This window comes from Scylla paramamosain, chromosome 10 (assembly GCF_035594125.1).
Source record: "Scylla paramamosain isolate STU-SP2022 chromosome 10, ASM3559412v1, whole genome shotgun sequence".
NCBI lineage: Eukaryota > Metazoa > Arthropoda > Malacostraca > Decapoda > Portunidae > Scylla > Scylla paramamosain.
This window is the reverse complement of record NC_087160.1, coordinates 28,561,932-28,574,431: the sequence shown is the minus strand read 5'-3', so window position 1 is coordinate 28,574,431 and position 12,500 is coordinate 28,561,932. Positions and strand designations below refer to the sequence as shown.

Below are 12,500 nucleotides of genomic sequence, written 5' to 3'. Positions count from 1 at the left end.
CTCCCGGTACTGTACCTCTCTTTACCGTACCTTCGCCTTCACCTGTGGACGTACTTACTTGCTACACCTTTTCGTTCCTCCCTTTAACCCTTTCCTCTGTATCCTGATCTTTTTCTTTTCTTCGTTCCCTCTCTTCTTTATTTTTTTTCTCGTTTTCTTTTTTTATGATTTTTTTTTGCTGAATTTGTTGTTGTTTCGTATGTTTTTTTTTGTTTTTTTTTTCTTTATGATGTTTCGTGTTTCATATTTCCTTTTTATTTCTTCTCTCTTTTTTTTCCTGTTATATAGTTCAGAGTTTTGGGTCATAAACGCTCTCTCTCTCTCTCTCTCTCTCTCTCTCTCTCTCTCTCTCTCTCTCTCTCTCTCTCTCTCTCTCTCTCTCTCTCTCTCTCTCTCTCCTTCCACACCCTTCTTTTCCTCTTTTTTCCTTCTTAATCCCCACCTTTCTACTTAATTTCTACTTCTCCCATCCACTTACTTTCCTTATCCCTCCTTCACTGCCTCTCTCTCTCACCTACTTATCCTCCTCACCTTTCCCTCTTCCTCCTCCTAATCCCAGCTCCAATACTAACCCAGATACCTGTTTTCTGCTGTTCCATGTTACCTCATCTATCCCCACCTTCGCACCAAGCCCACAACTATTTCTCCTCCTGCCCCTCCTTCCCAGAACCCCGTGGCGTAATGGTTAACTTGCTTGCCTAAATATCCGAGTGTCCGGGTTCGAATTCCGGGCGGGGGAGATGCCAGAGAGCCTATAGCGGCGTTCCTCCTTCCTTACACGGTTGATTAATGGATGGAAGGTGGCGTAGGTAGAAGGTGACCCGGATGTGGAAAGGCGTTCAGATTTAAATGACTTGTATCTCCCACGTGGCAGATCAAGGAGACTGAGTAAGAACGTAATAGGAACATAAGGGTATACACAAAGGAGGGCCAAACAGCAGCATACCTCTTGGCCCTCAGAAACCTGTTTAAGTACACGACTTAATAATAAAGCTGCGATGGTAGAGGTAAAGGTTTTTCTCTCTCTCTCTCTCTCTCTCTCTCTCTCTCTCTCTCTCTCTCTCTCTCTCTCTCTCTCTCTCTCTTACCTGATAAAACCATTGCTGCCTGGGGTGAGCAAATGGAGAGAAGAAGGAAGGAAGGAGGGAGAGGGGAGGTAAAGAACTCTCCTCTTCCCTCCCCTCTCTCCTCCACTCCTCTCCGTCTCTCTTTCTCTGCTCCACTTCCCCTCTCCTCGCTTTATCCTCCCATCACATACACGTACCTGAGGAAGAGAAATAAATAGCGATAAAGGCATGGATAGGAATAATAGTAACAATAAATAAAAATGTAAGTGAACATCAATAAGAACAATAATGAGGAGGAGGAAGAAAAGAATGTGAAAAAAAAGGAAAGAAAGTTAACTGAGAAAATAAAAGACATGAAAGATGTAGAGAGAGAGACGGAACACAAGAAGGAAAGACTGATAAATGGGAAAGAAAAGAAAAAAGCATAAATATGAAGAGGACTGACGTAAAAGAAGAAAAAAGAAAGACGAAAGAGGAAGAGAGGCAGAGAAGAGGAACAAAAAAAAAAAAAACACACAGGAAAAGAGAAAGATAAACGAAGACGAAGAATAGAAATAAAGATGAAAGACGGAAAAAAAAGAACGAGAGAGAGAGAGAGAGAGAGAGAGAGAGAGAGAGAGAGAGAGAGAGAGAGAGAGAGAGAGAGAGAGAGACTATATCTGGAGGGATATTATCGAGAATGCGAGCGACGAACCAAAACATATCGTACAAACATCTAAACAAACGTACACACATACAAACACACACAAGACAAACATACGCAAACACACTCACAAATACCAAGCAGGCAAGTCACGGCGCGAAAATAAACAGCTGGAGAAAGAAGGAAGGGAGGAAGAGAGAAAAGAAGGAAGGAAGGAAGAAGGAAAGAGAGACAGATACGTAGATAGATGAACAGAGATAGATACATACATACATACATACGTACATACATACATGCAGAATGACAGATAGACACACATAGATAGATAGATAGATAGATAGATGATGAGATAAAGAAAGAAACAGATAGGAAGATAGATGGATAGATATATAGATAGATATAGATAAATAAAGATGAAAAGAAAGAAGGAAGAAAGGAGAAAAAGGAAGAAAAAGAAAGGTAAGAAATAAAGGAAGAAAAGAAGAAAAATAAGAAAAAAGTAAAAATAAAACTATGGAAAGAAAACTATAGATAGAATGAGGGCAAGAAAAAAAAGGAAACAAAGAATGGAAGAAAGGAAAAAGAAAACATGGAGAGAGAGAGAGAGAGAGAGAGAGAGAGAGAGAGAGAGAGAGAGAGAGAGAGAGAGAGAGAGAGAGAGAGAGAGAGAGAGAGAGAGAGAGAGAGACTCAGGCAAATAAAAAAAACGAAAGAGGGGAACGCAAGAAGAAGAAAAGAAATACAGAAGTGATGGAAGAAATAGCAGAGAGAAAAAAAACAAGAAAAATATGCAGAAAGAAAACTGAGAAATTAAAGGAAAAGTATAAAGGAGGAAATTACGGAATAAACGAAGGAGAGAAAGGAAAATATGAAGAGAAGGAATGACAACTTAGAAAAAAAAACAGAAGAAAGGGAAGGAGGGAGGAGAGAGAAGAAAGAAGGAAAGGAGAGGCAGAAAGGGATACGGACAAAGAAAAGAAAGTATAAAAGAAAGAAGGAAGGAAGGAAAGAAGGCAGGAAGGTAGGAAATATGGAAGAAAGGTTGGGAGGAAAGAAATATGAAAGGAGAAAGGAAGAAAAGAGAAATAAAGGAGACATATTGAAAGAAAGGAACAAAAAATATATAGGAATTGTGAAAAGAGGTACGATCAGAAAGAAGGAACTATAAAATAAACGAACAAGGGAAGTAGAAAAGGAAGGAAGAATGAAAGAAGAGAAAGAAGAAAGGAAGAAAGCAGGCAAGCAAGCAAGCAAGGAAGGAAGGAAGAAAAGAATAAATAATGAAAGACGAAAAAAGAAAATAAATGAAAGAAGCAAGGACGGAAGGAAAGAAGCAAGGGACGAAGGAAAGAAGAAAGGAAAGAAGGAAAGAAAAAAGGAAGGAAGGAGAAATAATAAAGGAAGAAAAATAAAAGGAAGAAAAAGAAAAGGAAGAAAAAGAAAAGGAAGAAAGAAAAAGGAAGAAAGAAAAACAAAGGAGGAGAAAAACAAAGGAAGAAGAGGGGAGGGAAGGAGGAAGGAAGGAAGGAAAAGAAAGGAAGGAAGGAAGGAAGGAAGGAAGGAAGGAAGGAAGGAAGGAAGGAAGGAAGGAAGTTAGAAAAAAGAAAAGAAAAACAAAGAAAGGATGGAAGTAAGAAAAGAAGGAAGGTGGAAGAACAGAAAGAAAGAGAAGAGAGAAAAGAAAGAAAAAGAAAAACATGAAAGAAAAAAAAACAAGGAAAACGAATGAAAACAAGGCCACACACACACCACACTCATCCACGAAAACGTAAGAAACATTCCAGTCACAGCATTTTTCAGCTACCCAACAGATAAAATAGATTTGTTACTGTCTACCTGTCCAAACCTTTGCCCTCCCCTGTCCTCCTCCCCTCCCCCTACCTGCCCCCCCTCCCTGATCCCAAAGTCACCGTGTCCACCTGTTGCCATCCCTTATCACCTCCAACAATTACCTGGCTGCCCCCACCTGTGCTGATGAGGCCTGATGGTGTACCTGTGTGTGTACCTGTGGTGGAGCTGGGGTGTACCTGTAGACCTGGCCACGGATTCTAGTACGTCACACCTGGTTACCTGTATTTTATTTTATTTTATTTATTTATTTATTTTTTGTTATATCGTTTGTTTGTTTGTTTTTGTTGTTGTTGTTGATTTTTAAGGGATGTTTGTTTTTGTTTATTCGTTTGTTGATTCTTTGGGTGTTTTTTTTTTAATTGGTTCATTTATTTGTTTGTTTGTTTCATTCTCTTTTCTCTCTCTCTTTCTCTGTGTTTGGGTATTTTTTTCATCCTTCTCTCAGCTTCCTCTATTTTTCTTTCTTCACCTGTCTGTCTGTCTCCTTCCACCCTCCTCTCTCTCTCTCTCTCTCTCTCTCTCTCTCTCTCTCTCTCTCTCTCTCTCTCTCTCTCTCTCTCTCCCTCCGTGTCAGTTTTACTTTCCACCCTAAGTTGTCTTTGCCCTTCCCACCTGTCTCCCCCTCTCTCTCTCTCTCTCTCTCTCTCTCTCTCTCTCTCTCTCTCTCTCTCTCTCTCTCTCTCTCTCTCTCGCTGCACTTTACTCCCTCCTTCCTTTGATTAACTACTTGCTTGTCTCTCTCTCTCTTCACCCCCTTCCCCTCTCTTGTTCCTCTTCCCCTTTCTCTCTCTTATTCTACCCTCTCTTTCCCCCTTTCCCTCTCTTACCCTCCCTCTCTCCTTCTCTCCGCCTCTCCCATCACAAACATTATCTCAAGTCAGCTTCAAAAACGCTATTTCATTACGACTTTTTTCTACACTTCTGAAGGAGAGGAAAAATTGGAATATGACCCCTTTTAGTCGGAGGAGGAGGAGGAGGAGGAGGAGGAGGAGGAGGAGGAGGAGGAGGAGGAGGAGGGAGGAGGAGGAGCAGGGTTACGATGGGATCAGACTCCGATGTGTGTGTGTGTGTGTGTGTGTGTGTGTGTGTGTGTGTGTGTGTGTGTGTGTGTGTGTGTGTGTGTGTGTGTGTGTGTGTGTGTGTGTGTGTGTGTGTAAGGAGAGCTTTACAAGGCCAAGTCTTGCTCCACAACCTCCATACCTCCTCCTCCTCCTTTTCCTCCTCCTCCTCTTCTTCCTCCTACTCCTACCTTCTCCACTCCTCTTTAATTTTTTCCTTTCTCCTTTTGCTTCACTTTCCTCTCCACTCTCCCTTCTCCCCCTCCTCCTCCTCCTCCTCCTCCTCCTCCTCCTCCTCCTCCTCCTCCGACAGGAACCGAATCCGCCGGGAGCCGAAATCACCTGGCGAAGAGCAAACAAAAGTGGGAGGCGTGCGAGGGAGGAATTTCAACGCGGTGAAGGAAGGCGTGGAGGAGGAGGAGGAGGAGGAGGAGGAGGAGGAGGAGGAGAAGAAGAAGAAGAAGAAGAAGAAGAAGAAGAAGAAGAAGAAGAAGAAGAGGAGGAGGAAGAAGAGAATAATAATAATAATAATAATAATAATAATAATAATAATAATAATAATAACAATAAAGACCACCACTATCGCCGCCACCACCACCACCACCACCACCAACAACAACAACAACGAGGAGGAGGAAGAGGAGGAGGAGGAGGAGGAAGAGGAGGAGGAAGAGGAGGAGGAGTGTGAGAAGGGCTGTTTGTAAGGAAGACACTACAAACCCCGAACCTCCTCCTCCTCCTCCTCCTCCTTCTCCTCCTCCTCCTCCTCCTCCTCCTCCTCCTCCTCCTCCTCTTCCTCTTCTTCTTCCTCCTCCTCCTCCTCTTCCTCGTGTAAGGTAACCCGCCGCCACAAAACCACTATATGTATTATCCCGGCAAAGCTCCTCTCCCCCCACTATCCCCCCTCCCCCTCCACCCACAACCCCATACCAACTCCTCCATCACTAAGCTCCCCTCATTCTCCTCCTCCTTCTCCTCCTCCTCCTCCTCCTCCTCCTCTTCCTCCTCCTCCTGCCCGTGTCATTTTTAGGTCAACACAAATAATTTAAAGAACATCGATGAAAGTGAAAAGGTGGAGAGAGAGAGAGAGAGAGAGAGAGAGAGAGAGAGAGAGAGAGAGAGAGAGAGAGAGAGAGAGAGAGAGAGAGAGAGAGAGAGAGAGAGAGAGAGAGAATGTATTAGTTATAACAAGACAAAAGACTTAATATAAAAAAAAAAACAAAGATAATAAGATACATGCAAATCACAGAAACTGGATTAATCACTAACTTTTTTATTTTATTTTTCACTCTCCTCTGCATTCTTAATTTTTATGACAAGACAGAGGAGAACTTCATTCCTAAACTCTCTGCTCTCTCATTGCGGCTGTTTCCATGCGCCAAAGAGATGGATGGTCGTGTCCTGATGACCCTGAACTGATGATGCTGAAAACCTTATGAAACTATTACTAGCATCACATAAGACACTCATCAGGACTATTCTCAAAGGTCACAGGGATGAATAGTCGTGTCCTGATATGTTCTCCCCATTCATGACGCAAAAAACCTTATGGAACTATAATTGACATCACATAATGGAACTATAATGAACATCACATAATGCAAGTATCCCCAGCATCACAGAAACACTCATAAGGATTATTTTCAAAGGCCACAAAGATGATTTTTTTGTGTTCTGATGAGTTCTTCCAATTGATGAATCAGAGAAATTTATGAAGCTATCACTAACACACAAAAAAAAGACTATTTTCAAAGGGCACAGAGGCGATAAGACTTATTATGATCAGTGTCCTTCCTAGTGATGATACAAAAAAAAAATTATTAAACTATCAATAAAATCAGTAAAACACTCTTGAAAATCCAACATAACTTAACCCACCGGCTGGCTGCTAAGTGTGAGAAACGACGAAAGGTTTTGAAATGAGCATCTAAAGTCGCCCTGGTATCGCCGCGTAAGAGGAATCTCGACATGATATTTAGAGTGGTAGAAAAAGTAATAAAAAGGTTACAAAGAACGAGTGATAAAGGTTACTGGGGGATGACATTGATTGGTTTTGTTGTCTTACCCCGCAGCGTCACGGGATTGCTTTGTTGTGTGAGGAGAGGAGTGAGAGCACACAGATATTATTACTAAGCATGAATATAATAATAAGAAGAAAAAAGAAAAAGAAAGGACACACAGAAAAAAATGTAAATAAAAGAGCACAGAGATATTATTTTCATTTCCAAGTAAACGAGATGAAGAAGAGAAGCGATTTTTTTCACACACACACACACACACACACACACACACACACACACACACACACACGACAGATGAGAGCGCTTTACCTAGGCAAGCGGACAGTGAAATGACATGACCAAAGTTTACACGTGTACACATTGATAAGGAATGGAAAAAGTTCGTACAAATTTTTCATGTAGAGCGAATTAAGTTAACATCCAACCAGAAGCAGCAGTCATGTGTAACTTTTCTGTTTGGCTTTCTGTCTGTCTTTGTTTCTGTGTTTCTGTTTATTAAATAGTCTGTCTTCCTGTACCTCTCTTTCTACCTGTTTCTCTCTCATCCCCGTACCATTCACCACCACCACAACACATCACCACAATGACATACACACACCTCACTACACAAACACGAGTACCTCACCACCCAGCACTCCACCATCCCGCACAACACCCCACAATCACCACACCATAAACCGCACCAGTGCCACAATAATAGTCACCACCACCGTCACCATTACAACCTTTCGTCCCTGTAGCCCTCTTGACATGCTAACCTAGACACCACGAGGAGGAGGAGGAGGAGGAGGAGGAGGAGGAGGAGGAGGAGGGACAGGTAGGGAAGGAGGATTAGGCCGTGAGAAGGCGTAAAGGAGTCGGATGGCATCTTGTGGGTCTGTCCCCGACCATGTCTTACTGAGGGAGAGGAGGGCGCGATGGGGAGCGTGGGGGGCAGATATGAGCACAAGGAAGAGGGGGTCGCGGGTTGGGGGGGAGGTGAGAGGCACGACAGGTGGATGGATGGAGGGAAGTAAGAGATTGAGAGAGGAAGAAAAAAACGGAAAGGAGATAGCGATGTAATCCTTCTCTTCTCTTCTTCCATTTCCTTTCGTTCGCCGCCACTCAGCCACATCTCTCTCTTCCATCTCTCTTGCTTCTTCTCCTTCCTGACATCTTTCCCACATCTTTCTCCTCCATCTCTTCTTTTCTTTTCCCCTTCTTACCTTGACATCACTCGTATTTCTTCTCTATCCATCAATTTCTTAGTGTTTTCTTGCGTCTATTTAAACGTTTCCATGCCCTACTCTCTTTCTCTCTATATATCTTCCCCTTCCATCTCCTTTTCCTTTCTCCCTGCCCTGACATGACTTTTATTTCTTCTCAATCCATCTTTTCCTTCGACTTTTCTTCATCCCAAACGAGAATTCCCATATCTTTCTATCTTCCTTCTTCCATTCTCCCGGTTCTCTCCTTGCCAGTTCCTTCCTTCTACGCAAACACTCCTTTCCTGCACACTGTCGTTCTTCTTCCCTTCTCCCCATCCCTCAAAACATACGACTCCCTTCTTTCCTCACTCCTTTCCTTTTCTTCTTCTCTTCCTTTCATCTCTCAATACAACTCCCTTCCTTAGTCACTTCTTTCCTACACTCTCTCCCTTCCCTCCATTCCTCAAAAACACATGATTCCCTCCCTCAGTCCCTCTTTCCTACACTCCCTCCCTTCCCTCCATCCCTCAGAAACACACTTCAACCTCCCTCCTACTAAACTAAAAACCTTCTATTTTCTCCACGTGGCGGCCTATCTATCTATCTATCCGTCCTTCCCTCCCTTTACCTCCCTGGCAGTGTCGTCCAGGTGCGCCTAATGAGCCCCTTCAGGCCAGGTAGGCAGGTAAGACTGGTCGCGGCACCACAGAAACCTCGCAGTGGGTATTAATCTCCAACGAGGGTTCCTGACTTCACGCCGGGGATGTCCGCGCGCTGGCCCACCTCCCTGATGCTTGCTGATACCGGGGGACGCCTCGGGGCAGGGGCTTGGGGATCAAGGGAGGGTTGGGTAGGAAGGGGGAAGTATAGGTGGTGTAGAGAAGTGGTTTTGTAGTAGTTAGGGACCTGAGAGGGAACTTCTAGACGGGGGAGACAGATGAGGTGTGCTTTACTGGGGGGACGTTAGAGAGAAGGGCTCGTTGGAGGAGAGAGTGAGGGGAACTATGGAGAGAGAGGAGTGGGAGCCAAAGAGTGAAAGGGAAAGGACAGAGAGATATTTGAAGATAGAGAGGGGCTTCCTAGAGTCGGGGGCTTATGAGAGAGAGAGAGAGAGAGAGAGAGAGAGAGAGAGAGAGAGAGAGAGAGAGAGAGAGAGAGGACAGAGGGAGCTTTATAGGACGTAGAATGAGAGGGGCTTTCTGGGGAGGCAGGGGCTGAAAAGAGATAAGGGAGAACATTGATAGGGTCAGGGCGAGGTTTGGCGGAGGGAGGGAGTGGGCTTGTGGTGGGGAAGGAGTGGGATGAGAGAGAGAGAGAGAGAGAGAGAGAGAGAGAGAGAGAGAGAGAGAGAGAGAGAGTGTACGGTGGTGTGTGATGGTGTGTGTTGGTGTGGGAAGAACGTACTTTGTTGGGATAAGATAGAGATAAATAGCTCTACTTATTTATTTCATTTCGTCCATTATTATCTGTTAATCTGCTACTTATTTTTGAAGGGTTATTTGACTAATTGAAGTAACAGCGCTGCACCAACAGTATCATACCACTTCACTTTACGAGAGAGATCTATGTATGGCACTTGAGAGGAAGCGACACGGTAAACAAGAGGGAGATTCATGAGAAAAGGGAAAAGGAGGTTCTTCTTGGAGGAGATAAAGGAATAAGCGCTACAGGACAAGGAAAATAAAGGCCTTAGTTGATGTTGGTTAGTTAAGTAAAGCTAGAGAGATGCACGCTGAGAGGCTAACAGGAATAGGAAAGACGAGTGAGGTTAGTTGAATTACAAGGATAGTGTTGCTTAGTTGAGAAAAACTAGGTAGATCTACGTACGTCTGGAGACTAAAGGAATAGGGAGAAAGAATATTTAGTGTGTTAGTTCGTTTAATTACAAAGAGGATGGTGCTGGTTAGTCAAGTTAAATAGATACACGTCTGGAGGGTAGGAGGAATAAGAGAAACAGAAATTTAGTTAAGTAGTTAGGAGGTAGGAGGGAGGGTTTTACAAAGGTGTGAGGGACAGGCAGGGGAAAGACGGTAAAGGCGCTGCGAGGTGACTGTTGGGACGTGAAGCCTAACACGAGGGATAATGGGCGCCATAAAAAATAATAACAGGAACGAAAGAAATCTTGAAATATTTATAATTCATAGACGAAGGAAGAAATGAGAAAAGATAAGAAAGTAAAAGAAGGGAGTGAATGAATGAATGAATGAATGAATGAATGAATACGATTAAGCTTAAACCTAATGAAATCCCACGACAGAGAGAGAGAGAGAGAGAGAGAGAGAGAGAGAGAGAGAGAGAGAGAGAGAGAGAGAGAGAGAGAGAGAGAGAGAGAAATTAAGAAGGCCACGAGGGAAAGAGTCGCATAATGAGACTGTGATGAGCTACTGTCGTGAGAGAGAGAGAGAGAGAGAGAGAGAGAGAGAGAGAGAGAGAGAGAGAGAGAGAGAGAGAGAGAGAGAGAGAGACGACTGAGACAGGCTGACACACTCACTATTTACCATGTCATCACCTTCACTATCCTTGTCACCACTTCTGCCGTTATTACCATCACCACCACCACCACCACCACCACCACCACCACCGCCACCTACCACCATCACATCCACCACCACAAAAGCACATACCCTTAGACATCATCACCACCACTACTATCACCATTACTTTCACCATCACAACCACCACTGCAACACAATCACCATCACTCTTCCACCTGTTACATCCACATCACCACCACACACCAAACCTTAAGATTTTGAGAAAACATATCACAGTAAAACACGCAGGAAACATAAGTACCACCACCATCACCACCACCACCACCACCTCCACCACCACCACCACCACCACACCGCCGTCAAAATAAAGTACCCTTGCTTCTTCCCATTACAAGAACATTAAACTCTGGGAAACAAACTGAGTTGTCCGCACGCACTCAAAAATAAAGAAAAGAACGAAAAATCTAAAGAAAAAAAGTACATGTCGTGTGTGTGTGTGTGTGTGTGTGTGTGTGTGTGTGTGTGTGTGTGTGGCGCGCGCGTTTAAATCTTCATAATGCAAAGGAAAGAAAGAAAAACAGTGTTGCTAAATTGCACGCTGCCATGACTGGAATGAGGTGTGTGTGTGTGTGTGTGTGTGTGTGTGTGTGTGTGTGTGTGTGTGTGTGTGTGTGTGTGTGTGTGTGTGTGTAACTCGAGATCCCGCGAGGCTTTTGAAAAACACGATTCAGCCTCTCTTTATATTCAGCAGAGAGAGAGAGAGAGAGAGAGAGAGAGAGAGAGAGAGAGAGAGAGAGAGAGAGAGAGAGAGAGAGAGAGAGAGTACACCCATGCATCACCTTTTTTATCACTTGCTTCATAATGGCAACTTTCAGCAGTATTACCAACTCGCCGCGACCACTAACAACTAGCATCGTGGCGGCGTGGCGGGCAGCACTTTCGCCTCCAAACCCACCACCCTGAAATATCCTTGGTTCGAATCCCCAGGCGAGGCAAGTACAGGACTTGACGCCTCGATAACTCATCTCCCTATTTACCCTCCCTTAAGTGGTTGATAGATGGGTGGCAATGGGTAATATCAAAGGGTAAACTGCGGTAAACTGGATAATGCGGCGTTTGGTCGATCGTGGATAGATTGGGGAAGATACAGAGATGGACGCAGCTGCTTAGCGCCTGTTGGAATTATCATTATGCTTCCCACTACAGCAATTTTCATATTTTTACTTTTTTTTTTTTTTTAACGCAGTAGCTAGAAATGTTCTCGTGTGTGTGTGTGTGTGTGTGTGTGTGTGTGTGTGTGTGTGTGTGTGTGTGTGTGTGTGTGTGTGTGTGTGTGTGTGTGTGTGTCGCTGTTTGTAACACTGAACGTACGAAGAATCAGTCTTTTTTCCACCCTACCCGCAGTGCTGCCAACTCCCGCCGCTATGGGTGTGTTATATACCCTTTTTCCTCCACCGTTTGCAACACTGTCGCTGGTACTCTTACATAAAACACCCCTTTTTCCACACACACACACACACACACACACGGTCTCTCTCTCTCTCTCTCTCTCTCTCTCTCTCTCTCTCTCTCTCTCTCTCTCTCTCTCTCTCTCTCTCTCTCTCTCTCTCTCTCTCTCTCTCTCTCCAACACATTACTGCCAGCACCAATTATGTACCTGTCCACCACCACCGCTACTCTTGCTATTACCAACACTGCACTGCAAACACACACACACACACACACACACACACACACACACACACACAAACTATATAACTACCAGCCATATCCATCCAAATCCTACCACCACCACCACCACCACCACCACCACCACCACCACCCACTCTCTCTCTATGAAAGCAAAAAAATACAATACAAGTAATGACATTCGAAAAAACTCACGGAATAAAAAAATAAATAAATAAATAAAAAAACCTGACTAATCCTAAATAACATAACGCAAATTTACAAGCATGATGAAAACAAAGAAAAAACAAAAATACAAAACACATCCACGACTTTCTATCTTCATCCACTCACCGCAAACCCGCTCGTCTACAACACCAGTTCCCCCCACTCTCGCACCACCACCACCACCACCAGTCCCTAAGTCCTTCTCCATTACAGTATTACCAGAAGAGGGAGAGGGGGAGTGAAGTCCTGAAATTCCTCATTCAAAACAGAGTCTATATGAAT

At 43.9% G+C, this 12,500-nt stretch overlaps 1 protein-coding gene across 2 annotated transcripts in view; it reads right to left on the bottom strand.

Moving 5' to 3' along the window:
* Nucleotides 1-12,500, bottom strand: part of LOC135104490 (uncharacterized) — a 101,014-nt gene that overhangs the window by 36,877 nt on the left and 51,637 nt on the right. Inside the window, exon 2 of one of the 2 annotated variants that reach the window (XM_064012032.1) lies at nt 1,101-1,264. The exons of the other annotated variant lie outside the window; for it this stretch is intronic. Coding sequence (XP_063868102.1) covers nt 1,251-1,264 — 14 coding nt within the window. The 3' untranslated portion in view covers nt 1,101-1,250. Of the gene's footprint in view, nt 1-1,100; nt 1,265-12,500 lie in introns of those variants that run through there. 2 annotated transcript variants of the gene reach the window in all.